General features: G+C 35.3%; 2 protein-coding genes across 6 annotated transcripts in view; one reads left to right on the top strand and one right to left on the bottom strand.

Moving 5' to 3' along the window:
- Nucleotides 1–143: 143 nt before the first annotated feature.
- On the bottom strand, nucleotides 144–13,121 carry RSRC2 (arginine and serine rich coiled-coil 2). 5 transcript variants are annotated; one of them, XM_083804241.1, is made up of 11 exons: nucleotides 12,985–13,098; nucleotides 10,636–10,792; nucleotides 9,957–10,000; nucleotides 8,968–9,045; nucleotides 7,154–7,366; nucleotides 6,385–6,528; nucleotides 2,675–2,797; nucleotides 2,494–2,573; nucleotides 1,730–1,962; nucleotides 1,296–1,385; nucleotides 144–780 (listed from the first exon to the last, which is right to left on the bottom strand). In XM_083804241.1, the coding sequence occupies exons 4-11, from the start codon at nucleotides 8,973–8,975 to the stop codon at nucleotides 601–603; spliced, it is 1,071 nt and encodes a 356-aa protein (XP_083660367.1). In that variant the 5' UTR covers nucleotides 8,976–9,045; nucleotides 9,957–10,000; nucleotides 10,636–10,792; nucleotides 12,985–13,098; the 3' UTR covers nucleotides 144–600. The 5 variants fall into 5 exon arrangements, with proteins under 5 accessions (XP_083660367.1, XP_083660365.1, XP_083660366.1 ...); XM_083804239.1 differs by lacking the exon at nucleotides 8,968–9,045 and having other exon boundaries at nucleotides 12,985–13,121; XM_083804240.1 differs by lacking the exon at nucleotides 8,968–9,045 and having other exon boundaries at nucleotides 1,730–1,959; nucleotides 12,985–13,121.
- A 41-nt stretch (nucleotides 13,122–13,162) lies between these two features.
- KNTC1 (kinetochore associated 1) overlaps nucleotides 13,163–26,065 on the top strand; it is a 38,417-nt gene continuing 25,514 nt past the window's right edge. Inside the window, exons 1-25 of the mRNA XM_083804172.1 lie at nucleotides 13,163–13,307; nucleotides 13,733–13,870; nucleotides 13,982–14,102; nucleotides 14,495–14,610; nucleotides 14,994–15,066; nucleotides 16,061–16,138; nucleotides 16,666–16,700; nucleotides 16,932–17,042; nucleotides 17,638–17,731; nucleotides 18,087–18,139; nucleotides 18,382–18,494; nucleotides 19,182–19,236; nucleotides 19,833–19,931; nucleotides 20,746–20,789; nucleotides 20,899–20,964; nucleotides 21,051–21,126; nucleotides 21,713–21,838; nucleotides 21,957–22,046; nucleotides 22,612–22,677; nucleotides 23,181–23,242; nucleotides 23,650–23,761; nucleotides 24,486–24,629; nucleotides 24,859–24,915; nucleotides 24,997–25,098; nucleotides 25,889–26,005. Coding sequence (XP_083660298.1) covers nucleotides 13,739–13,870; nucleotides 13,982–14,102; nucleotides 14,495–14,610; nucleotides 14,994–15,066; nucleotides 16,061–16,138; nucleotides 16,666–16,700; nucleotides 16,932–17,042; nucleotides 17,638–17,731; nucleotides 18,087–18,139; nucleotides 18,382–18,494; nucleotides 19,182–19,236; nucleotides 19,833–19,931; nucleotides 20,746–20,789; nucleotides 20,899–20,964; nucleotides 21,051–21,126; nucleotides 21,713–21,838; nucleotides 21,957–22,046; nucleotides 22,612–22,677; nucleotides 23,181–23,242; nucleotides 23,650–23,761; nucleotides 24,486–24,629; nucleotides 24,859–24,915; nucleotides 24,997–25,098; nucleotides 25,889–26,005 — 2,142 coding nt within the window. The 5' untranslated portion in view covers nucleotides 13,163–13,307; nucleotides 13,733–13,738. The remainder of the gene's footprint in view (nucleotides 13,308–13,732; nucleotides 13,871–13,981; nucleotides 14,103–14,494; nucleotides 14,611–14,993; nucleotides 15,067–16,060; nucleotides 16,139–16,665; nucleotides 16,701–16,931; nucleotides 17,043–17,637; nucleotides 17,732–18,086; nucleotides 18,140–18,381; nucleotides 18,495–19,181; nucleotides 19,237–19,832; nucleotides 19,932–20,745; nucleotides 20,790–20,898; nucleotides 20,965–21,050; nucleotides 21,127–21,712; nucleotides 21,839–21,956; nucleotides 22,047–22,611; nucleotides 22,678–23,180; nucleotides 23,243–23,649; nucleotides 23,762–24,485; nucleotides 24,630–24,858; nucleotides 24,916–24,996; nucleotides 25,099–25,888; nucleotides 26,006–26,065) is intronic.

The raw sequence follows: 26,065 nt of genomic DNA, 5'->3' as shown, positions 1-26,065 counted from the left end.
TCTCCTTAAGAAAAGTGTACTTCAAAACAGGCAAAGCAGAACAAATGCTCTATTTCTGACCTCTCCTAACTTTTCTGACATCTCTTACCTATAGGTTCCTTAGAATTCGGCCAAAAGACAACTAATTAACATAAAATAAGACCTTAGAGAAAAAACTTCTTTATTATTAACCAGGTTTTTTTTGCTGGATTATGTGCCTATTGGCCTGGACTGCTAAATAACATCTACACAATGTTTCTTTCATGTTTCAAGAATTGAAAATAACTGTACAAGGTTAAAGTACAAAAGTACACAAGACAGTGGACACGAAATATCCATGTATGAGTTCATCCCATCTGCTGCTCGGTTTGAAAAGTAGAACTTTAACTAAAAAATACTGTCCTTCTAAAGTTCTGTCAAGTTTAATGGAAGTGGGTATAACCTGATTACAACACTAACACCAGTATCACTGATCTGATATTTACAAAAAAAATTGTATTTATCAATAAATTAAAGTCAATGCAACACCCATGCAAGCTAGAATGCTAGCTTTTTGGTGAACAAGGACCCAACATTTGAACAAGAACCTTCCAAAGTCCCAAACTTTAAAATTGCTTGTTTTCAAACTGCATCCATTCCTCGCATTGAAGATGTAAACCCCAATCCCATTCCTCTTTGCGTATGCGTCTGTGATCTTGCCATTTCATACTGCGCATCTAGATTTCTGAAAACCTCTTCCTGTTGTTTCAGCGTTTTGTAACTCTCTTCATCAACTGAACTACAGCCAGCTTCATCCTCACTCTAGAAACCAGATAGAAGAAAATAAACATTAGCTTTGTAGAAGTGCTTTTCATACGCTACAGCTGTCCTAAACTCTTAGTAATTTTGTTTTCAAAAGCATAAGAATTCGAGCATCTGATTTTACTGCTGTAACATTCCAGCGTAGCTTTTGCTCTCAGTGACAAAGAAACATGTAGATTCCTTCACTAAATTCCTTTTTCTAACTCCTTCAAAATAAAAATCTCCATTCAACTATCTATACAGAGATAGCTACAAAATACGAACATCCCATTATGAATATTGAACTGGTTACAATTACCACTGTTGTCACAGATCTGAACAGATTCAAGAAACATGACTGAATTCTAAGACTTGAATTTAATTTAGATGTTGCTTGTAAACTTTAATAAGCAATACTGTAAGTATTTATTTATAACCACATACGAATAGGTTAACTTAGAGAGTACCTTAATAAGTAAGGATATACCTGATATCCTACAATTAATAAGTTTAATTATATATTCGTAACTCTTTACCTTAATGCCCATCAGTTTTCTGAACTTGACGTTTTGGTCCTTGTTTCCAAAATTTAATTTTTCCCATATTTCTGCAGACTGTGATTTATCCTGCACAAGATGAAAACAAACATCACCTTTTAACATACTCTGTTAATATCACAATATAATAGCAAACAAAGAAGAGCATCCCCAAAGAAACTTTTTGTGAGGAAAGTCTGCTTAACCACAGGTTTCAAAATGAGGTATAATCTTTTCTTGGACAGATGCACTTATTTTCATCAAGTTTGGGAACCTTGTCAGAACACAGGCCTTCAATTCCCCAGTTTTACCCTGGATGTATTTAATAGGGTAAACTCGTATGAAAGCATTTTAACTGAAAATAATGTTAATAAGCATTCCTGAACTACTGGTAAGATGTTTCCAAACAAGTTTTTATGAAAGTAAGACCTTACCCCTTCCTTTTTGCCTTGCCAAAGCATCTTCCGCTTTTTCTCTTGTTCAGCAAATTTCATGGGATTCACTGCTGCTGGGTTATAATAGCTAGGCACAGCTATTCCAGTCTCTGCTAGTGCTTTTGCTTGTAGTGCTGCCATTTGAGCTGCCATTGCTATTTGAGGAGTTACTTGTGTTCCCGATGCCAGAAGAGCAGCAACATTAATAACAGAACCTCCCGTGGCTGCAGCTGCTAAAGAACAGAACGGTAACTTGCTATCAGACAGTGAATTCACACTTTTTTTTTCCAAAGACAAATACTTCCCTTCATTAGCAATAAGATGAAAATAAGACATGCATGATAATTTATAAATGCCATGTTTATATTTTAATAAACAGTTCTCAAAGAGTTTTAATGAAAGTCAAAATAATGTACCTCATGCTTCCAAATACCCCTGAACTGGTAACAGCTTTCAAATTTTTGCTCAATGACACATACAGGAAGGGTCCAATGGACATCACAAAATTGTTTACCAGCCTAACATACAACATTTTTGACACCAAGTCATCAATACTGTAAGACAGTAAGAAACCCTAGTTTTCCCCCCCCCTCCCCCCTTTCTGTCTGATCCCCACTCCCTTTATTTCCTATTTCTACTTGTCATTCTTGGTGGACCAATTTAACAATTAACCAAAGGAAAGTCACGCTGCGCTCAGCACGTAAGCCTGCATTATGTTCCGCCCATGTTATTCTTCAGGATTTAATATAATAATCATAAGTTACCTGCAGCCATTTCCTGTTGCTTCTGTTTTTCAACCATTTCTTTCTCTCTCTGTTCTTGCAATTTCTTTGCTCTCTCCAACCTAGAAATAAATACATGAGTATAGAAGTATTTAGACATGCAAAAGTCATCAGCAGCAGCATATTTATACTACATTTCATTAAAATCATAACAATTTCTGACCTTCTGGCTAATGCTTCCTGTGCATCCATAGCTGTATTTCGTCCCCGAAAAGGTGGTGGACTTGGACTCCGGCTATGACTCCTGCTGAACCTTCGGGGCTTTTCAATTCTTTTCTTGCGCTCTCTGTAACCAAATTTAAGACATTTACTAGAACAATGAACGTATATATACAAATCTTAACATTACATAAAGTATTCAATTATGTCTCTCAAGAACTGTAGAAAGATTAATTTGCAGAGCTCTCAAAAACAGCTTTCACAGAGATTATACTAGAAGAGTGTAACAGTCACGCTTGCATTGTAACAAAGCAGAGTTAAAACTGAGTGTTTCCAACTGCAAGATCTAACAACATGTAATTCTGGGTATTCATTTACCCTTTTACTTAGTGTAAGATTTTTCATTCCAACTCCTGACAAGCAAAATTGTCATGTAACTTCTGGTGTGTCAACTGCAAGAAAACTAAAATAGATAAAGGCTCAAGAAGGCTTTAAAACAATTAAGACTTAACAGCACTATTATTATGTTAGGAATCAGCATTGTGAATAGGCCCAAGTCAAAAACTGGAATACTACTCAGGGAAATTACTGTTCTCCTCCTCTCTATACTTGTCACTAAATGTTCTCTGCACTACTTTTTGAGGGAGGATATCAAACTAGATGGGAGAGCTTATTTATACACTTAAAAAAAAAAAAGCTCTGAAGGACAGTACCTGTGCAGAGGACTGTGATGCATGCATTATCTGAAGGCTGACAAACTGAAAATAATCCAGCTTAAACTTATTTTTAATCACGACACCAAAACATCCAGTGCATCTATCATTTAGTAACCTCTCCTCCCAAGTATAAGTTGCTGTTATAGGATATAAATCTAGTTTATTTTAAGCAGCAGCTGCTAAAAATATACAAACTACCATTAGCAGTTATTTTTCTTTGCCAGGATGATTAATAACTACTTTACAAGAAATAAAGATTTATCCTTATTTAAGCCTCTGGTTCATGTTTTGAACAAAGTCATCAATTCTAGAAATTTCCAACAAAGCTTGAATTACAAGAGAATCACCAGATTTGCCATCAACAATAAGTTACGATGCACATTTGATGTTTCTGCAATTTGATACTTAAATGTTCTGAACCATCTGAGGTAATGACTAACTTGAGTACAGCCACTTTAAATGGCATTCAACTATTCAGTTTCTTCTGTTTGCAATTTGTGCAGCATCCACAAACATCATGAAATGCAGCCTGAAGTCACAAAACAGGTTCTTGTTTACATGACAAATCTGGTAGAATACAAAGGAGTCAAGACTTATCTTTTAATAGAAGATGGCAAGATGCAGATTCAGGCACTGGGAAGTGACAGATCTGCATTCCTGAGATAAGATGTAATGCATGTTTCAAAGATACCTTCATTTTTGCCGTGCTGACTATTGTAGTTTGGTCTTGTCTTTGGTCTGATGCTTTATTGCACTGGTAAACATCAAGGAAATAAATATTTGAGCTTTTGTATTCAAGTATTTTCATTTGAAATAAGCAGATGGTGTCATGTTTTCCATCTTTCATTTAATCAGAGCAACGCAACAGAAGAAAGGGTGTATGTGCTCACAGAACAAGAAGATTACTTTAAATGCTAGCGAGGACAGATCACTTGGTAACGTGAGTTTGAGGTTATGCAAAATTCACCGTGAGAAGGTCAAGCTCTACTGTTTACAAACACTACTGTCATAGCCTGTGAACTGCAACACAGCAAAACTGCATTTCATAACTAGGGGGAATTTATTAGTTTTAACAAGTTAGGTTTTCACATCTTGCTTATCTGGCTTGTGAAGAGCTTTTCTTGAAGTCTGCATCATAATTATCTTTCCAACAGCTTCACCTGAGCCCAGAAATGATTAACTGTTCTAGCTAGCTACTGTTAAAGACTCATGCCTTATTTACTCTCCCTTCCCTAGCATCTGAGAAACAAACAATACTTAAAAGAAATGAATTCTTGCAGTCTATCTATCACAGTTAAATTCTTAAGCTACGACTATCCCTTACTACTGCTTCCCACAACTGCTGTTCTGTTTCAGGTTATTTGAATTCTACTGCAGAAGTTAAAAAAAAAGGGAAAAAAAAGTTCTGAGACGGGAAGTTTTCATGGAGCCATTACACAAAGTGTTCAAAGTGACTTTTTAAGAACTTTAAATGCACGTAATTTATAATACCTGTGAACAATGGGAAACTGGAACCTTACACACCACACTAAAAGGTGGCTTAAGCAGCAGTAAGCACAAATAACGTGTGTATACCAATTGAAGACCCAGCTCTACTCACCCCAGCTGAAAGTTTGGTAGAAAGCGCATGCCAAAATAAATCGACACAAACCATGTAATTCAACATGTTCTTCAGAAACATAAGTCTTCTTAACAGTTTCTCAAGTGATGCTGTAGCGTTACATTCTTAAGTCTCCAATGGTCCACTGTAATATTGAGTAGTCATACCCAATATCTTCACCATTCAAATATGCAATTTAAAATATGCTAGTGAAAAATATTACTAAATGAACTGAACACTGACAACACTTTCTTGGGAGCTTTGAAGGGACATCAATTTGCATCCTAACTACTTGTTGTTACTTTAGACGAGCAGGGTGGAAAAATACACAGCTGTCCCCAAATGCAGTCATTATATCATATTTCAACCTACTCATTCAGAAAATCCTCCAGGACATTAAGAATGTGACACATGCAAATAGACTGACACATGCAATTAGACTGAGAACTCCACAACAAAACACTGAATGAATCATCGGCTGGAAAACATTAACTCCTGTGCAGGGAGGAAAACCTCAACTCCAGTATATTCCAGGTGAGGCACTGTTCTCAACTCCGTCAGACACACACACACAATAAGCTAGCATTTGTTCACCCGGATAGTTTCAACCTGCGCTTCTGGAATTTAAGTCTGAGGAACAAATGGAAGCACCCAAAATAGTGAGAAAAAGTAGTAATATTCTTTTTTGTAAAGCTCAACATGAAAGCTGGTAATGACTAACAAAGAGTAGTACACAGATCAAAAGTTGTCCATCTGATTCAGTTCATCTCAGCGCTACAACACTTGTGGTAGAAATATTTAAACAAATATTTGAACAGAACGTTGAACAGATCAGATTTAGCAAATGCTCTGTTCAGAAGGTCCACTTTCCTTTTATGATATAAACATAAAAACAGATAGTCTCTGCTAATCATACTACTCTCGCATAGAATACATGAAAATGTCAGTTGCATCTTATTGGGTTTTTTTCCTACATAAATATCCCTAATTTAAGATGGTAAATTCAGCTCTGACACAAGAAGCCCAAAGAGCTTGAACTGTGGTAATCATACCACTCGAAACATTATCTACTTTCCTTCTAAATTATCAGCCAGCTTTTTTAAAGTAGCAGTATTAGACAATACCCTCAAAGTAACCGATTAAGCTTTTCTAATTGCTAACATGAAAACATGCTGTGAAAAGCTGAGAACCTCAGACACGTAACCTGTCTAGCACAACTGTTTCCATCAACAGATGCACTACCCAGCACTTAACACACTGTGTTAATACAGTTAAGGGGACAAAAAAAAGTTATACTGAATAGGCGTTAACTGGCCGAACCCAGCATTCCTTTATACAACAGCACCCCACAGACTATTCAACCATCACCACTACGCGTACGTACACGTTAACACTTACCTGCTTCTACTCCTAGTTCTGCTTCTGCTTCTACTTCTATGTCTGTGTCTAGATCGTGATCTTGAACGAGATCTTACACGGCGCTTTCTCTCTCTGCTGCGAGATCGGGATTTTTTCCTATCACGACTTCTACTACGATGACGTCTGAAACAGAGGTCCCAAATTCCTCATGTTTAAATTCAGATTTTAGTTACGGACTTACATTCAAGTTTGTCACCACAGGCCAAAATGCATCAGGCAAGGTAGGGTGGACTGCAAATATCACTTGGAAAAGTTCATGCCTGAAAGAGCTTAGAACTAGGAGATGAAATGAGATAGGAATGAAACACTACCATCAGCCACCACTGATACGTGACTTAGGCAGAGTTTAAGTAAACTATCATACTGATCAACACAGCTATTTTTATTTGTTCACTGAAGTGCACACCTGCACTTTCAATGCCAGTAGGGAACATATCATATGCTCCATTGATAAATTTTCTACAATCTGTTTGTAAGTTATAAACTTGGGCTAGCATCGACATCACCTATACAAAAAACTTAGAGATACTTAGTAGCTTTACTCAGAAGTAATCTAGAAAAAGCAAGTAGCAAATGCACTATCCAATCAAATCTGGAACATACAATATAAACTGATACTTCAGAGTTAAATTAGGTCAGCAACAAAATTCAGTTGTACATCAAAGTCAACCCAAATTCTAAACACTGTTTTTGTGAATGTGTGTGTTTTTTTTTTTTTAAGAAAAAATAATCGTATAAAACAATTTACCTTTCACGAGACCTGGATCTTGAATGACTCCTCCCCCTTGACGATTTTCTCTCTTTCCGTTTATGTCTATCCTCACCATTTTCAGATGAGTTTAGGCTATCTCTGCCCTTGTCAGAAGAATGTTCTTTGTCATTGTGGTCTTCAGATTTGTGCTTCTTGGAGGACTTCTCTTTGGATTCGTGTCTTCTTGCCTGTTTTAAGAAGAAGTTGGTTCTTTCAGGAAAATAGTGCAACAAAGAGAGTTAGTATGGGTATCAGAAGATAAAAAATGATAAGTTGTGATGCAACATTAGTAACCTTAGGAGTGTGACTCAATCAAGAGTGATGGGCTACTTTACCTAATGCCACCATCTACCCAATGTTGCAAATGCACGCTATCATTTATCCCCATTTTCCCTCCTCCCCACTGTCTAAAGGAGTTTTGAAAACACCCATCAAGGTATCTTTACACAGCTTCCATGAGAGTTCACAGCATTATAACAAAAACAAACTGTCATTCTCAGTTTTTGTCCTAAATTCCAAACACATAGTATGTGCCTATCTGACAACTTACGGATATACATATATACACAATCACATTTCTAGTTAACATTTAAGTATTTGTCTAAGTCTACCATGTAGAAAGAATCATTAAAATCCATTCATACAGTTGCAGACATACACTATTTTGCTTTTGGAACTAAAATACTCCTCTATGCATCACTAGATAATTGTTTTTTAGAGCAAAACTCTCTTCAGTCAGTAACTTCCAACAGTTTGTAAAAAGCAAAATAGGAAGTTCTATGGTTGATCCCATTTTTAGTATATAAAACCAACATGCATTACTCCAGTACCTCCCACAGTAGATTTAAATTAAAGATTTGCTGCTCCACCATACCGCAATTTCTTCCTGCAGTGTCTCTTAAAAAAAGATTCCTTTTTATAGCTGCAATGCTAAAAATACTTAGCAAGGACAGGCCTGATTTTTGCCAGTGTTTTCCTTAGAGACTAAGTCATGACATCAACACCTTTTCTTAATATATCCAGTTTATTTTGTACTCTTTCTAGCATAGCCTGCTTAAGTCCTATACTTAACAATATTTTGCTTCAAGTCAAAATTTTATGATATAACCATTTTAGACTAAAACTCAGTTCTTCATTTTTTTTGCTTATCTGAATCTATTTTATGTTAAATACTCTTAAAATCTGTCCATAACCCTGTGTCAAAACAAACACGTCAGGAGGAGATGCTGTAACTAGCTTATACCCACTTATCCAAACATTTTTAACTCCTTATTAATGTATACCAGGTTCTAAATATATTCAACTATAATTCACGTATATTTGTGATGTGTTAAGATACTTCTTCCTGCTTTTACAGTATTTTAACTCCTTCAAGAATTACTTGGTACATAAAAACACAGTTGAATAGTTTAAGAAATTACTTGTACATTAATTTTAAAAATGCATTTATATAAGTAGCTGTTCTGATATATATATATATATTAAGAAGAATTATCGATATTCAGTATTTAGTCTACAGAAAATGATCTTGACCTTGCAAATTAACAAAAACAGTAAATCTACCATGGGACAGTTCATAATATGCTCACAGTGAAATTTAGAAAATGCTAAATACATTACAATTAGATGTAACAGAATGGTAAGAACACTGGACAATTTTAAGCAAGGAATTTTTTTTTCTGAACATGAAAACGACTTTTTTTTTTTTAATCAGTCTTCCAGGCACACACTTAGTAATAAACACCATTATATCCCATAACGGATTTAAGATACTTTTAAGGGAAATATGAGTTTGAATGACTAATAGTTACCTTATCATGAAGTAGGCTTATAATTTTGCTATCTGAGTCTGCAGCGTCTTCAGTTCAGTCTCTTCGCGCATTAGCACGCTGAGTATGATTTATTATAGAAATGTTATCATGTGAGCTAAACAATATATTCAATTTCACAAAAATTCTCCTAGATTATTTTTCCTTTTCCTTTCCTTTTTTTTTTTAAAAGAAAAAAACCAGAGCTTCCATTGGAATCGGGGAAAAAGTTCCTGACCCAGGTTAAAGTTAGAAGTCCCTCATCTGACCCAGCCTGCTATTGCCCCACATGGCTTAAGCTTCCTTTCTATTTTCATGTTCCTGGATTGTTCATTTCATCTCTTCTCTGGTGTGTAAGCCAGTTATTTCCAAAACATTACTGATGCTGTCTCTTCCACTGCCTTATTTATATATATATATATATATATATAATGAAAAAAAAGAAAGACAGCCTTCTGAAATTTTGCTGCTACTGTCATGTTTCCAGCTGACCTAGCTTGTTTGTCAAGCTATGACAGTCTTTACAATTAATAGATGCAATAGACAGAGCTCAGTCAGGTGGGTAATTGTTTTTAATGTATTTAAGTAGATTGATATGTATTGGAAGTCCTGAACATTGGCCAGGATTAAAGCCACCAAAGGCTTTTGGTTAATGGAAGCTCTGTGAAAGTCATCAAGAACACCATTCTACTTCTCCATATGAATCCTTTCACTTGGCTGTTTCCACAAAAAAAATAGAAAGAAATTAAAAATAAATTAAGTTACTAGTTTCTGAAAGCGATTTTCTATAAAACTATTACCTTGTCAACATGATGGCTGCAATCATGCTTCACTATGAAAGGATCTCCATATCCATTTTTAAGCTTAGAGTTTCCAATTTCTTGTACTTACCATAAAAGTCATTTACATAGGTTTACACATATGTGCATTACTACAAGGTACTTTTAAAGCTGTATTGTACAATTACCTAATCACTACAAAGTGTTAATTACCTCTTTGCTTCTGCTCCGGCTTCTGTGTTTTCTTCCTTCAGCATCTGGAGAAGAAGATATTTATTATCACTTACTAAGCGAAAGGGGAGATTAGCTGACTGATCTTTCAGTTTCTTTTAGTTATTCCACTACACAAAGCCAAGAACAGAGACTTAAAACACAAATGGTATTATTTGAATACATACTGCAGAACATGAACTCTAACCGTGAACAATTCATTCTTTGCATTTGTTTAAGCTCTGACAGCAAAAAATAAGTTTGCCATATTCGAGTCACATTGTACTTTTTCAGACAGTTAGCTTTGTTTTTGTTACAAACCATGCAAAAGTATCTCTTACTAACCAAACCTAATTAAAATAAAGAGAGTAGTATGTTTGTTTTTTCCTGGAACTATTTTTATTATTAGCCTCCCCATCAGATCCTCTGAAGACTAATAATGTAAGTCCTTAACATTTCTAACATTTAAATTGAAAAGAAGTTTAAATATAATGTATTTAAAGCTACTTATTTTGATTTTGCATCCTACTTTTTTCCCGTTTTATCAAGTTACTGGAGTTGTCTATGAAACAGCTTTAAAGACATTTCAGTTCTACAAGCATATACAATTTAATTATATCAAAGTAAAAAAAAAAAACAAACAGAACTTTATTAAGTATCTTTGCTTATATGAAGACCATACCTGATTTCCGTCTTCTTTCCCTTGACCGTGAGCGGGATCTTGAATAATGATGCTTTGATGTTCTGGGAGAACTAGAGGCATCTGATTGTTCCTTTTTCTTTTCTCTTTCTGGAGAGGACTTTTCTGGGGCTACTGCCTCTCGTTCTGTATCACTGCCCTACACATGAAAACAGAACGATTAAGAATCAAAAACTTCAGATTTCAAAACAATAAATAATTATTTACTTAGTACTTCCTTGGATGACACACTTAAAGTTGTTTTCTATGAAGACAAGCCTGTGAGTAGCCATCCCATTATTAGTTAGGCAAGAGCTGGACAGACTTGCAGCAAACTGTGTAACTGCATACAGACTGATTTTTCAAAACCTTATTACAGAACTAATATACAGCAAACATTTTGCTCTCTCATTACGTTAGAATGTGCTTTACTTTTTTTCCATGAGCTTTCAGTAAAAATACACTTTGAACCCCAGTTTTCATTACTTTTTTATTACTTTGAAAATAAGGCAGCTGATTTTTCTTAAACCACAACAGATACTATGAGTACTAGATTAGATCTCTTGATCATTGTGGTTAAAACAAGCGCATTAATGGTATTTTCTTAGTAACACGCTACAGCACATTACAAATACAAATCTATAGATTTATATTTCAGCTACTACCGTTCAGTCTGCCCAATTCTTTATTAATTTGCAAATGTACAGAGATTTATCTGTACATCCTTTAGAACGTAACAGAATCTCTAGAAGTTAGAGAGAAAGCAGATCTTTACCTCTTGTTTCACATAGCATGCCATATCTAGTTCAAACCAGATCAACATCTGGAGCACTAAACACTTCAGACTGCATCTGCAGCATAACTTTAACTACTGTCTCAGTGACCATTCTGAATACTAATACTCCACCCACTATCCTGAAACAGCAGGAACCAACTCCCTGATTTCTGATCTTAGCCATCACAATCCTCAGCATTCCTCATCTATCAGATGCTTCTCTACATTTCTTCCCCTTCTGCTCAGTCCCTCCTCTTTTTAATCTAAGGTTTCCAAAAGACTCAGCTCATAGAAATTTCAAAGAAACTTTGAGATCTATATTAAACAAAATTTTGAAGTTACTTAAGCAGGATAAGGAAAATACCAGCTAACTCTCTAAGTTAAATGTAGTAACCAACTGAATTGAGGACACTGCCACATCTTCCTAGTCCCATTACCCGTACACACTGCTGTTCATTAATGCCCTTGTGCTCTCTCAGCCTTAGAAAGCAAGAAAACTCTGACAGACTTCAGTGAAACTATTTTCAGTTCTTAAATTACTGGTGGATTGGCCATGGACTCAGGATTTACATCTCACCTAGTACTGCAGAAGAACCTCAAAGATAACGCTTGCAATTTAGATATAAAGCAAAAAGTCCATAATTAGTCTTCAAGCCTTTTTTACAGAAAAAAAAGCCTATTCTTAAAGAATTATGTAAACTGAGAAACCATCCTTTCCATGAAGAGAGTAAGTTTTCTCCAAAAGTTCTGTTATGCTACTGGTCAAGTTTCAAAACAAGGATTTACAATAGCAGATTCAACACCAAAAGCTACTTAAAAGTCCACATAAAAAAGCTTTACCATGTTAAGAGACTAGTTCTTCTGCACACTCGAGAGAATTATGCAACTTTTGAAAAAAAATTATTTGCATCAGTTTTAGAGAACGACTTCTGCATCATCCTTATGTGAAGCCCAACAATTTTTAATCAGGAACAAAACTAAACCCTCAGCCCGTGTACGAAGGGTGGTGATTCTTTTTGGACTCTGAGCAAAGATAACTCCAGCAGAGAAGTTTCCCAACAACGTTAACCATAAAAAGGGCCACAGATGCAACTAATTAACCACTAACCTCAACAAGACGGTAAAAATAGCGGGCCTGTGACCAACCACAAAGAAAAGTAAGAGGAAAGGGGGGGCCTGCATCAACGAGAACCGAACACGGCCCAACCGCCGGATCCTTCCCTCAGCTGCCTCGAAGCCTGCGCCCTGGGGAAGAGCCCTCTCCTACAACCCCAGCGCCCCTTTCCCAGCCTTGAAATGACAAGACTGAGGCCACGGGACCTCTCCGCTTCTCTCCAACCCCTGAGAGACGAGACAGAAACTTCTGGAAGCGGGGCGAGAAGCAAAGGGGGAGAGCGGCCCCCCCCTGCCCGCGGCCCATCATGGCGGCGGGGAGCCGCCGGGCGCCATTTTGTCTCTCCGCGCACACGGCTCCCCCGCTCACACCCTCCCGATCCCGCACTGCTCTCCCCTCCCGGCCCACCGCAGCCCCCGTTTCGGCTCCCTCCGCCGCTCCCCGGCGCCCAGCAGCCCCTCACCGCCATCTCCGTGCGCCCGGGCCGCCGCCGCTCCCCTCAGCAGCTCCTCGCCGCGACGCAGCCTCCCTCAGCAGCGAGGCGCCCGGCCCCGCCTCCTCGCCTTAGCCGCCAGGTGCCCGGATGTAACCGCGGGCGGGGCCCGGCGGCGAGCGGCGCTGCATTCTGGGGGGGGGGGGAGGAGGGCGAGGCCGTGTCCTAGCAACGGCGGGGCGGGAGGCGCTCGCGGTTGGCAGAAGCGTGGCCCACGCCGCGACCCGTAGCGGCAGGCAGCGCTCCCGCCAATTTGAAAGCCTGAGGTGGCGGAGGGGGGCGGCGGTGGCTTGGTGAGGGGACAGGGTGACAGGGGGGGTATGGGGACAGGGGGACATGGGGACAGGGGGACATGGGGCTGCTGTGGGGCAGGGGGTCTCTGCCTTTGGATTTTATCCACCTCACGGTGCGAAAACGCCCGTCCTGAGCTGCGTTCTTTGGGCAAGCCAGATCATCAGCTGGGATTCGTGGCTCTTAGCCTTATATTTTGCTCCTTATATTTTAATTCCTCTCACGTTTTAAGTTTTCTTCATTCCGTTTCTTCATTGCTCTCGAGACGCAAATTTTGTTTTTTCTATGCACACCTTTACAAGGTTTATTCCAATTCTCTTCCTCCTACAGGCAAAACAACAATAGAATAATAAAAATTATGATCTATATGTGTTCACGTCTTCTTAAAATTCCACTTTACAGCATGTTGCTTATATGTTTATCGCAGGTAAGAATGTGGAGTGACATTGAAATTCTTGCCAATGATGACACGGGAAGCGAGCAGCTGTCTGTGTGCATAGGGCAGGAATGTGGAAGCGCGTTGTACCAAGTGGATGCGCTACTTCAAATAACGTCTTCAGAAAAGGTAGAGTTCATTAAAACTGCATTTTTCTATTTCTTAATAATTATGACGACTTCTTTGACGTGTTTTGCAAAGTGTTTCAGTTATTATACGTAACAATCTTTTTCTTTTCAGGTCTTAGCTAATCCACAGTTGTACGCATGCAACTCGAGGGATGGCAGTATTATTGTTGTTGACAGATCAGTGGCTCTTCTTGACAGCACTGGGCAGTCTCTTCAGCTGCACATTCAATTTGGTAAGTTCACTACCTATAATTCAACTGAAAGTCAAAACTGACTTTTAAAGACAACTATTTTTGTATAACACAGCAAGTATCTTGCATATCTACCTACCCTGTAAGAGGAGGTATTACTAGTGAATAACTAAATAATAAAACATGATTCTGTATGTCATTAACAAGCTATTTCCTTAACAATTTAATTAGAATGCTTGTTAATTTTTCACTGCAATGGGAATACTGGATAGCAAAGCCACTCACTGTACGTCCTTTCCTGTACTTTGTTTTATCAAAGTAAGTAACTTTGAAGAAATCTGGAATACTGTATTGTCTAATTCCTATGTTTCAGATGTGAATGTCTACTAGTAAAAAAAAAAACTTAATAGTTAACATTCTGATATCTTTTTCAGACACTAATGTGGATGTAGTTGGTATGTGTCAAGAAAGACAATTTCTTGTCGTTGGTGAGAGAAGTGGTAATTTACATCTTATTCATATTCCATCAAAACAAACCTTGCTAACTAAGGTATGGTACTTGTTCTGTCCTAATTTTGCTGAAAGCCTAGAATTTCTTTGGATTTCTTTTTTTTTTTCTTTTTTTTTTCTTTCTCCAATATATCAAAATATAAATATTCCTGTGTTTTGAACACATCTTCTAGTTTGAACAAACAAACAGATTAAAAGGCCACTTTTGTTGCTATAAGTAACAAATTAGCAAATTATATTTAGGAATGGTATATGTAAACAATAAGTTTTTCATGAAAGAAAAAAGCTTAAAGTTTAAATTGATGATCAGTATTTCAAATAAAGGTGTTTTTTTGTTGTTATGGTGAGGTTTTTTTTGGTTGTTGTTTTTATTTTTTTCCCAGATAAGACACAATAATATTCTTTGTGTTGATTCCTTCTTAGATTTTGGTTGAATCATCTTCAAATGAAAAGACTTACTTAAATCTTTTTATTGAAAAAGATAAAGCAGATGCAGGTAAGCATTTGAATAATTTTTTTTCTTGTCTCTGTGTTTGTCATTTTGTTCCCATTTAATATTTCTTAAAGAAAGAAGCTACAAAACAAATCAGATGCAGCTTTAATTTGCATTTCAAACTTCAGATGTACTTTTAGCTCAGTGGGCCTTATCTACAGGTCCTTGAAAATATTGGAAGGACAATCACTTTTGGAAAGCTGAAAATTCAATTGCTTTTTCAGAACACTGTTTTTTGTTTGTTTGTTAACTGATCATTTTGTTTGGAGGTAAATCCAGTTGCCAAATCATCGACAAATCCTGCAATTCAGGTGACCCTGAACTTCATTCTGGCTGTCCATTGTCCCAGTCAATATGGTATTTGAATAGAAGTATCCAGACATTAATAGTTACATTTTATTTCTAGTAACATATTTGGAAAAAGCAAGTTACATTGTCTTTCTTTTTAGGTTTTAACTGCAGAGTACACTGCTTACATTTTCTTTTATTATATTTTATTATTTTATATGAGAGAATTATTTTCTTATTATATTTAGCTCTCATTACTTATTTTATAACTGGTATAAAAACCACCAAACATCCAGAACTCAGTACCTCTTTCTCTTAACTTGCTTTTGAGATTGTGTTAACCCTATGAAAATACTCAAGAAAGCAGGATTCTCTCTGCCTTCCTATCAGACGTCAGATTTTAGTAGTTCCTGTTCTATAAGCTCCCAGTCCCGTCTTTCATAATGTAGTGCATTTCAATGAAGTTTTGACATGAAAACAGAATTTACAGTCTGATGGGTGCATACAAAAATCATGATTTCAAATAAAACTCATAAGATGCATATACTTACTTTTTGAAAGTGACAAAATATTTGTTTCAAAATGTTTGGTCAGATTTTGTTTATTTTTTTCCAATTATTTCAGTTTTCCATCTTTAAGCAAGTAGTCTCCTTACAGTTACTGAATACTCCAGCTCAATATGTCTATTTTGTTGTTGGATTTTTTTTAGGTGTTTATCATATGTTCATTCTCACAAGGAAGGGTTTTTTTTGCATTATGTGTCTCCCACTTGCTAAAACACAAGAAGGTAAGATAACTACAAACCAATCTGGATTTCAATTTGAGAGGAAGAGCTGTGTTAAATAGCTTTTTCATGCATCTTTCTAAGGGATTAAGGTATTGACTTGGGATTTTCTGTGCAGCCTTGGTTGCTTTTTAAAGGGAATCCAATATACAATTAGTTCTATAATAAAATTATTTTTTCACTCTTCCAAAAATTCCTTTCGCTTGTGTTTCTATTATTGAGTGCTTTCGAGAAAGTACTGAATATTATGCAAAGAGGGTTTTAAGTTGCAATATCAATTTGAACTGTACTGAAGAGTATTGGGAATAACTAATTTAATGCTGTCTAGCTAAACATAGTTCAAATTTTCTGGAGCTCCATAATGTGATCAATAGAAGTAGAACCTGTCAAAGATAGTGGCTGAAGATTTTTTTTTTTTTAAATAGTCAAGTTAGGATAAACCATCTTACATGAAGTTTAGTAGTGTTTTTTTCAGTTTAAAAAACATTTAACATTGATTTGGTTTTATTTATGTTTTTTTTTTAATGTAGCAATTGACAAGATGGATATGATTGTGGCAAAGAAGGTAAGATGTACCTGCTAACATATAACATCTGTGTTAAAGTGCAAAGTTTGTAACACAAGTTTGTTCTTTATGTTCTATTGACTACTTACTTGTTCATTATTAACAATTCATAATTGTGGTGATTATTTTTTCTATTCATGGAGAAGCAAGAAGTTCAAAATTCACCCAGATTTTATACATAACTTTTTTCTTCTCTTTTGTTTGCTTTCCCTTCATCTTCTACCCCAATAGTTGCAAGGAGAGATAAAGACAGCTTTCATTGCCACACAAGAATACCATAGCCTTGGCTGTCAGAATTTTGTGATATGTAACTCGGTGAATAAAATCAATTTGATAATTGGGGTAAGTAGTAATAGTACGTTTATAATAATTGTTATGAGATCAATGATGGCATTTATTGATCTGCAACAAAATTTAGGTCTAGCTGGTTCAAAAAGGTCATAATTTTTTTTTTGCACTAAGATTTTTTGTCTTTAATTTCCTTCATTGTACATTTAAAGGTTATCGGTTTTGCAGTCTGTTTTTTCTAGTAAGAAAATAACTGTTATCACTACAGAACTGGCTCAGGTGTGAAGGATGGGGGGAAAACATTTTCACCCTGTCTGCATGACTTCAGTAAATCAGTGTAGTTCCTAGCTCATACAGGGCAGACTATTTACAGTCTTGCCCTTGGACTTAGAGAGAGATCCAAAATTGGCAAGAGGTTCACATTCAACAAAGGTTTGCCAAAATAACAATTAAGGTTATTACCAAATTTAAAAACAAACAAACAACAATAGCAAAAAAGGACACATTTCTAAATATCTGCATTTACTGACAATAAGGTTAATCTTGCAATTTTCAAGAGTTTTATAAGTAAAAGGTAAGCTGGAGAAGTAAACATGTCGATGAACAAATTTCTAACATGTAGCCCCATTTTACTTTCATTTACTAATAGGGTAAAGGTGATTATGTACTCTCCAAATGGGAGGTAGACACCACCAATAACCTGGTGTCTGTTCGAAGTTTTGCTGATTCAAGTCTGATCAAAGGTAAAAAAACAACATTTTTTTTCTTTTTATAGACAAGTGTAGAATTCATATTTAACTGCAGAAAATAAGGCATCTTCAGTTATCTTGCTGGTTTTCAGTGACAGTATACACATATACCAACTGGAATACCTCTTGTAAAGGTACAGCCAAAATTTATTTCAAAATTGTTGAGTTTATACACTTAAATCATGATTCTGTTTAAGCTAAAATGCTAATGGAACTTCTCAGTGAAGTTGTGGAGATAAACAGCTGCATGTTTCCAATGCTTGGTTGTACATTGTAAAATTTTTTTTGCTTCAAATACATTTTTCAAGAAAAATAGTAAATTTATATGAATACGTATTATTTCTTTTAGATGCAGTGAAACTTCAAGTTCTTGACAATCTGCTGTTTGTTTTAGATACAGAGGTATGTGCGACAGTTTGGTTTAGTCTTCATTTTACAATGTTCTTGAAAGAGCTTATAAAAATATTCTTTAAAATAATAACTTTAAATACATATTTCTATTAAATAAAGATGCTTATTTTTTGTGATCTTGATCTTACTGTTTTTGTTAACCTACTCCTAGTCATTATTTAAGCTTTAATATTCTACTCAATAAAGACCAAATATGAACTTCATATCTGATTTTTATTTTTTTTTAAATACAGAATATCTTAAGCATGTGGGATGTTTATTCTCTTACTTTAATTTGGGATTGGTCTTTAATACGTATTGAAGAATTTCTTCTCACTACAGAGTCGGATTCTTCTTCAGTCGTACAGTAAGTGTTATAGCATCAGCTTTGAAAAATCAAAAGTTGTCTATAGTTACAGGAAATGTGCAACAGATGCTTGATTTTCTATGGTAACAGAATTTATAGAAATCTGTGAAATCTTTCTATTCAGGACAAAATGTTGGACTTGTCAGTATTGTTAGCTTTGCTTGGCATTTTCTGCCTTTTTTTTTTTTAATCTATTTTTACTGGTAAGGAAGCTTGTATGTAACCTGTATCATCTTGGAAATGCCCATCTCAAATAAGGTGTAATAAGTTGTATAATATTGCCTGCAAGTCGTCTGATGTTTTGTTTGATGTTTGTCTTTCTTTGGGATGGATAAACAGTAAGATCTCATTCCACAGATGTAAAAATCAAAATCTGGAGGTATGTGTGTTGGATAAAATCCAAAATGAGTTAAAGGCAATCAAGGTTAGAAGACAAGACTCTTGACTTTTTCCATTACTTTGTGCCAATTTAAAAAAAAAGGACTGGATGCATTTGAAAAACTTTAAAACGTCATTAGTTGAATGCGTCCTCTACATTCTAAAAGACTGTTATTTTGGGATGAGCTATATGGTTTTAAAATGTACCAGTTTCAATAGAAAACTAAATTTTAGAAAACTCCCCAGTTTTAAATAAGAGTGATAAAATATTATTTGTTCTCTTCTTTTCCCCCGTCTTCTGTTCTATAGGCAAGGGCTTGCCAATGTTAAACTGATAGCCATGACAACACCCACTAACAAACAGGTAGATTATCTATATTTTGTTCCTCAGTTGTTAAGCACCTGTTCTCAAGAGGCCAAAGTTTAAAAAAAACTGAGATGTAACTAGCTGTTAGGATATAGTGGGGATTGTTGCAACGTCTTACCACGTTGACCAGGGCAAGCTATCCTGCTGGGTTTTTTTGGTGGTGGTGGGTTTTTTGGTGGTGGTATTTTTTTTGGTTTGTTTGTTTGTTTTTAGATAGTTTGGGGTTTTGATTGCTTTTTTAATAGTAGATCTTATTGTCTCATGTACCTTCACAGATTTCTTTAGAATAGTATCACTGCTGTATTCAGTATCTACCTCCATGTACAACTAAGATTGTTAATTGAAGTAGAAGGGCGGGATGAACATTATAGAAGATTTTCAATGAAGCCTAACTATTTATATATGACAAGACCTAAAACTTCATTAAACCTTCTCAAATTGTAGAGACCTGCTTTTTTCTTGCAGAAGTAGTGTCTTTAATTTAACTCCATAAGAATCTAGAAATAATTCTGCAAAAATCACTGTCACCAGTGTCTCAGAATCATTTATTTATGACGTTTTTGTCCTTTTTTTTTTTTTTTTTTCACATATAGATGAGAAGCTTAATGGTTTTTGCATTGCCTGCTATGCAACAGCTCTATTCTTTGGAAATATCTGTTGTTTCTTCACTTATTCAAAGTGGGATTGGTACAGTATGTTTTGATTTTTTGTTGTTGTTGCTTTTCTTTGAAGAAAGACAATTGTTCTAATAGGTAAAAGTATTAAAGAGTGTATTGTGTTATTCTTGTTTAGATTAGAACCAATTTGTGCTAGAAACTGTGCAGGAACTGTGTTTAAAAAAAAAAAAAAGATTAAATGATGTCCCCAAAGGATGAAGAAAAAGATAACACAGCGAACTGAACAGTTTAATTCTACGTCCTAGCCTATTAGAATGTTTAATACTACTGCCAGTTTTTCTTGCTGCTCTTACAGCTAAACACTGTATGAAGCCTTAAATTGTCTCAGCATAGAAAAATGCTCTGGGTTTACTTGGGATTTACCTAAGTTTAGATGACAGAACTACTTAGTTTCTATTTAAACTGCTTTCTTGTGAAAAGTTTAACGAAGCAAGAAGGGTGCAAAAGGACAGTGAGAACTTTATGAATTAGGAATGCTATAAAGACTGCTGAGGTGGAATGAGTTTGTGAGGATACCAAGTTGGAAGTCTAAGCAGTGCCTCTTAATTGGAATTGTGAAAGTGAATCTAGTAAGCTCTGGATCTGATAAGCAATAAAATAGAAAGCTGATGAAAGGCCCTCAGAAATTGTAGATGGTGGAAACCATCCAGGAATTAACGTGATAAACATAAAAGAAAAATACTTTTTCTGAGAGAAAAGCAGTAGGTTATTTCTGGATTAAAAGATTAAAGAACATCTTATGCATTACAGTTTGTTTCTCTCTTTTTTTTTTTTTTTGAGAATTGACTTCTTCTACCACCTAATGATTTCTGTTATTATATTGCTACAGGATACAATATACTTCTTGGAAGGAATTCATAAAAATCATCAGATGTAAGATAATGTTTTGTATATTACCAACTCACTGTTGCATAAAAATGCAGATTACTTCTACATCTAGTTGTTTTAGAGTTGAACTCACATAGTTCCCTCTCATCATCAGATCCACTGAAGGCCCGGTTTCTATTGTTGTGATGAGAAGTTTAACTGAAGCCTTGCCAGAAAACAGGTACTCTTTTCCTCGAAGCTTGTTTTTTCTCATCTGTAGTTTGGCATTTATATGAAATTTGTGTTTTACTTTTATCCCTCCCCCAGATTAAGTCGCTTACTTCACAAACACAAATTCACTGAGGCTGAGAATTTTGCAATTCAGTTCGGACTAGATGTTGAGGTAAGTTGTGCTTGATAAATACATTCGAAAATTGATTAGTGTAACTGAACTTATGAGTAAGTTTCTTACCCAATAGTACATCAGAAAGCACTAATAGATACATTTCTTCATAAGTCTATTGAATGTACCTTGAAGTGGAACATTTTCCTAAGAAATTGCAGATAACCAGAATTTATCTTAAAGCCACCATATTTAATAATAAATTAATGATCAAATAGAATTTAAAGCATTTCTATAGGGTCAACTTCATATTTTTATTTTATATATAGGCATTCTTACTAATTTAAGGTATTCTTTACAGGTTTTTGATCTATTTAAAATAGTATTTTTTTTCTACAGTCTTATAGACACTCAGAGCTGAAGGTAGAAGGTATAACTTTAAAAGATTGTGTATGAAGTATGTGTTCCCTCTGCTTTTAAAAAATTTTCAAAGCATTTAATGCATATGGACACTGAATCTCAAAAACAGTACGGAGGAAAGTGTAGAGTTCTCAGGTTAAGACAGAGGACTCTGCCTAAAGCTGAAGTGCGTCACATTTAAAACTGAGTCTGCTTTTTTGTTTCTGTTTTTATTTTTTTTAAACAGCTTGTATACAAAGTGAAAGCAAGCACTATTTTAGAGAAGCTAGCTTCCGCTTCTGTTGGGAGTTATGGGCAAGAAGTCTGGCTGGATCTTGTGAATGAAGCCAAAGAAAATCTGCATAAAATTCAGGTCTCCTTTAACTTTTATATATATGTATATATATATATATTAACCCTGATCTATTTCCCTAGCAGAGTAATTATAATGGAGCTTGGAATTAATTTCAGTTGTTTCCTTACTCAAACAGGATAGCCAATTTGTTGTGGATTACTGCATAAATGCTCCATGGCCACTATATGAAACCACTCAAGAAATGCTAAACTATGCTAAAGTCAGAGTAAGTGTTTTTTGCTTGTTTAAATTCGATTGCTTACTGTTGCCCATTGCTATTACATTCTCCTGTACATCTTGAGAGGGGGGACACCTTCAAACCAGTTACAGTCATTCAAAAAGCTGCATTATAAATTATGTTACGAAACGTGAAGAAGAATCAAGACTTGTTGCAACTTTATTCTTGCTATTGCTTAAAGGCAAAAAAGGGGTTACAGTTTTATTTTCACACCAGAAAGAGGGTTATAGTTTTGAGTAGTCTTTATAAGTTCCTTTTCAATACTAATTTCTGGAGTAAAATTTCAAAATATATCACATTTTTTGTTTTAATTATTTTAGTCTTTGTTAACTTAACAAACAGAATCAGAGAGGTGCTTGTTATCTGTCTGATCCTGCGTCCGTATTGGAATCCAATCAGAGTCTAACATTGTGGAATAAAGACTCCTGTTTACAGAGGAGTTCACGGATGTACTAAGTTTTTCTTAGTGTCTTCATTAAATTCGTAGTACTGTTTTTGGCATGTTCTGCACCGACAGAGTTGTCAGCCTAGCTACTTCATGTATTTGTTTCAGATCTTGAAGAAAGATGGTAAAACCATTGTTTCACCATCTGATGGGGCTCCAGTATCCATAACTGAGGTGAGGATGAATTTCTTGGCCTTGCACTATGAAATGGTAAACTATTATGATGCAGAGTTTTTAAAAATGTACTACTGTTTAACATTTTAAAAGTCTAAAAAAGATTATATTTTAAAGTATGAAAGAGAACCACAGCACTGACAAACTTCAGGGTTAAGCAATTCCTTCAGTCTTAGATTCATTTATGAGTGCTCTAGAAGACAGGCAGAAGCTTTCGTAGGTTCTTTTTTTAGGTATTTATTTTATTTCTTATTTAGTCCTATTGCATATTGGACAGCAATCATCCACCTTCAAAGAGAATCCATGTAAATTATTTGTGGAATTGAAATTTTGTATTAATGCTTTATTAAACAACCTTACATATGTTACACATGTAATTAACTGAAATTCTTGAGAAGTTGTCATTTTCTTCCATTCTTCCTCATATGGTAGTTATTCTAACCGTGTAATGGTTACTGTTTAGTAAGGCAAATACTGACCTTAAACCTTTTGTCTTCATTCAGGTATTGAGAGCTCAGGCAAGGCTTACAACTTTCTATGGAGCTTTTGGAGTAGAGAAATTCAGGTTTGCTTTTGTTAATTTACTTTAAATCTTAATAAATATATTTTAAATGGCAGATACTTAACCATTAAGATTTTTTTTTTTTTTAATTTGGGTTCATTCAACTTTAAATCCTTCCTTCTCTTCCTGAAGTTTCTAGACCTCCACTGCGGTGAAAGGAGATTGCAGAGAGGTTGAATCAGCCTATATGTTGTAATATATATTGTCTGTTGCACTATTTTGTCTAAATTTTTTTTTCAATTTATGTAGAAGGGGTGTGATTTTATACATGCATGCACACATGCACAATCTAACACTCCTTTTTTCTCTTAGAGCATACACTATGAGCTAGAAAAAGTTTGAGGTTCTCCATATCCTTTAATAGTGATACATAAAAGTAACAGATTTTCTTTTCCTCCTCTTGTTTCTAGCGGTATTGCTTGGACAGAATTCCTAAATAATGAAGACATTTTCAGGAATATCCTTTTTCAGCTAGAAGAAGGAAATTTATCTTGTGCACAGTACCTCTGGCTTAGACATCAGGTGAAATGGCATAAACCTGTCTTTGGTATTTACAGGGAATGTTAGTTACCTTAAGTCTTCCAGCCTTCTTTAACAGAATCCGACCGATGCTGTTACAAAACAGCTCCTCAAAGAAGCAAATTCAGAATCTCATCTGTTGTCACTATGATTCCATTTTCGTCTCACCCATTATAAGGCTGAATTTCCTATTGATTTAAGAATAAACTAGTATATATGATGTCAGAATAATATTTCTAGGTCTGAAGAACGACAGTCCTTGATTTATTCTGTGGCAATTATAATCTTCTATACGCCTTCTTGGGAGCACAGCTCTCATAGAATTTTTCAGTGGACACTTGCTGGCTAGCAAATCACATAGACTGTTACTCTGGATGACACATTCATAACAGTGCCTACATGTTGTTACATTCATTAGTGCAGAACTTTCACATATATATTGTTTTCTTAATAAGACAAAACTATAGGCCATATCTATAGTAAGTAAAAGACATGATCCTTACACCATAATGTGAAGAAAAAAAAAGAAAAAGTTTCAGTTCTTTCTTAAGATGAAACTCTAGTCTGTTTGAACAGCTATTTTTTTTAATCCTATCTGTGACTGCTGAGACTTTTCTTTTTATATTTGTGAATTCTATTGCTTCTTCCTATTAGTGAGGTGGTTTTACAAATTATCTGATTAACATATACTTCATAAATCTATAATTGTTCTGTTCTAAAATTTTAGGCAGATTTTGAAAGCAGCTTTGATGAGAAAATGCTGGAGAATTTACTTAATGCCATCCATGTCACTGTTCCTTTGGATGAACTATGTTTGTGGCTTAAAAATGTTGTGATTCCTTTCTTAAGAAGAGTTGTGCCAAAGGAACAGGTAAAACTCATTTAATAAATGTGAAATGTCATCTTCTCAAACTTATTTCATAGTCAGACTTACAGAAGTTTTATTTTTGAATGTCAGAACCTTGTTCTCCTCTCTTTCTTTACCCTACAGTCTTCCCTACAGTTAAAAATAATTTTAAATTATTTTTAAAACAAATTTATAATAGCAAATTTTGCTTTGGTAGGTGGTATAATTCTACCTGTAACTATATTTATTGCAGAAAATATTAGCAAAATGGCTGGAACAAGGCGCTCGAAACCTTGAATTAACTGATAAGGTAAGTTACGCTGCAGAAAGTTCATATATCTTGTATTTCTGTATGTATAATACAGTTTGCTAATATCAACTTTTTGGACAGGCAAATTGGCCAGAAAATGGACTCCAAATGGCAGAGGTTTTTTTTACAAGTAAAAATCGAGGTGAAATGGGACTGACAACTTTTGGCCAGTGGACTCCTTTGGTAAGAAACGTGGATTAAGGATTTGCTATTCAGAAACCTCAGAACATATGTTCTCTGCAAGAGTTAGAACCGATCAGAATTAGGTCACTATTGCTTTTGGTGAAAAATGAATGACTTCCATGAAAAGAAGGAACTGAGTTTCAATCATCTTCAGTTTAAAGAAGAGAGGGGGAAAAAAAAGTCAGTGCAACACTTATACCCTTTAACAGATGTATTAATAGTTTAAATACGAGTAATATTCTTGAATGTTCTGTAATGTGCTACAAAACACTTAAATTTCTATAAAGATACTTACGAACCTCAGTTAGAAACATGCCTCATTTCTGTCAGAATTTTTGGAAATTGATCACAATTAACTATGCGTTTTGGCCTGGAAAAAACATTAACATCAGCTAGCTCTAAGGTTATGAATACTGCATTTGTGTAAACAGATACAGATTCTGTATGTTGTATATCCTAGGTATACTAGCATCTGTAAAGGTGATACAATGAATGTGGAGAAAGATAAAGCTTTAAGCTAACCAGCTGTGCACTTTAAAAATTGAAAACATTGACATACTGTATTATTTAGATCTGTCTTAAACTTGTGAATCCTAGATTTGAAGCACATAATGGAAAGTAGGAAAGTTTACTCTGTTAAGTCCCACTTTCAACATGTACCTTATTTTTTCATTGCATGCCATACGAAGGTTCGGCATGTAGATCCATAAAATCTCCAAGATTATAAGGCATCAAAATATGGAAATTGGAGCAAGTCTTCTAATGTTTCAATTTCTAAACACTGTTTCAGAGATGTGGTGACTGTGAAGAAGTACATAGGTTAAAGAAGCTGGTAAATGATTTACAAGAACTGATAAATCTGTACAGAAAATACAACTGCAGGCTGGCACTCTGTGATTTTGAAAAGGTAATTCTGCAGACACTTTAAGAAGTGCTTTTGAGTACTGGGTTGTTCTGAGGAGAAAAA

Source organism: Anser anser (assembly GCF_964211835.1).
Source record: "Anser anser genome assembly, chromosome: 18".
Taxonomy (NCBI): Eukaryota; Metazoa; Chordata; class Aves; order Anseriformes; family Anatidae; genus Anser; species Anser anser.
The sequence above is the reverse complement of the archived record's forward strand: the minus strand, read 5'-3'. Positions and strand labels throughout refer to the sequence as shown.

Excerpts from the sequence above, each read along its gene's own strand:
- RSRC2 (XM_083804237.1), bottom strand. Across the intron at positions 1,963-2,493 it reads GCAACAGGAAATGGCTGCAG|CAGCTGCAGCCACGGGAGGT; the intron begins GTAACTTATGAT and ends TCTGTTCTTTAG. Across the intron at positions 781-1,295 it reads GAAAACTGATGGGCATTAAG|AGTGAGGATGAAGCTGGCTG; the intron begins GTAAAGAGTTAC and ends TCTGGTTTCTAG.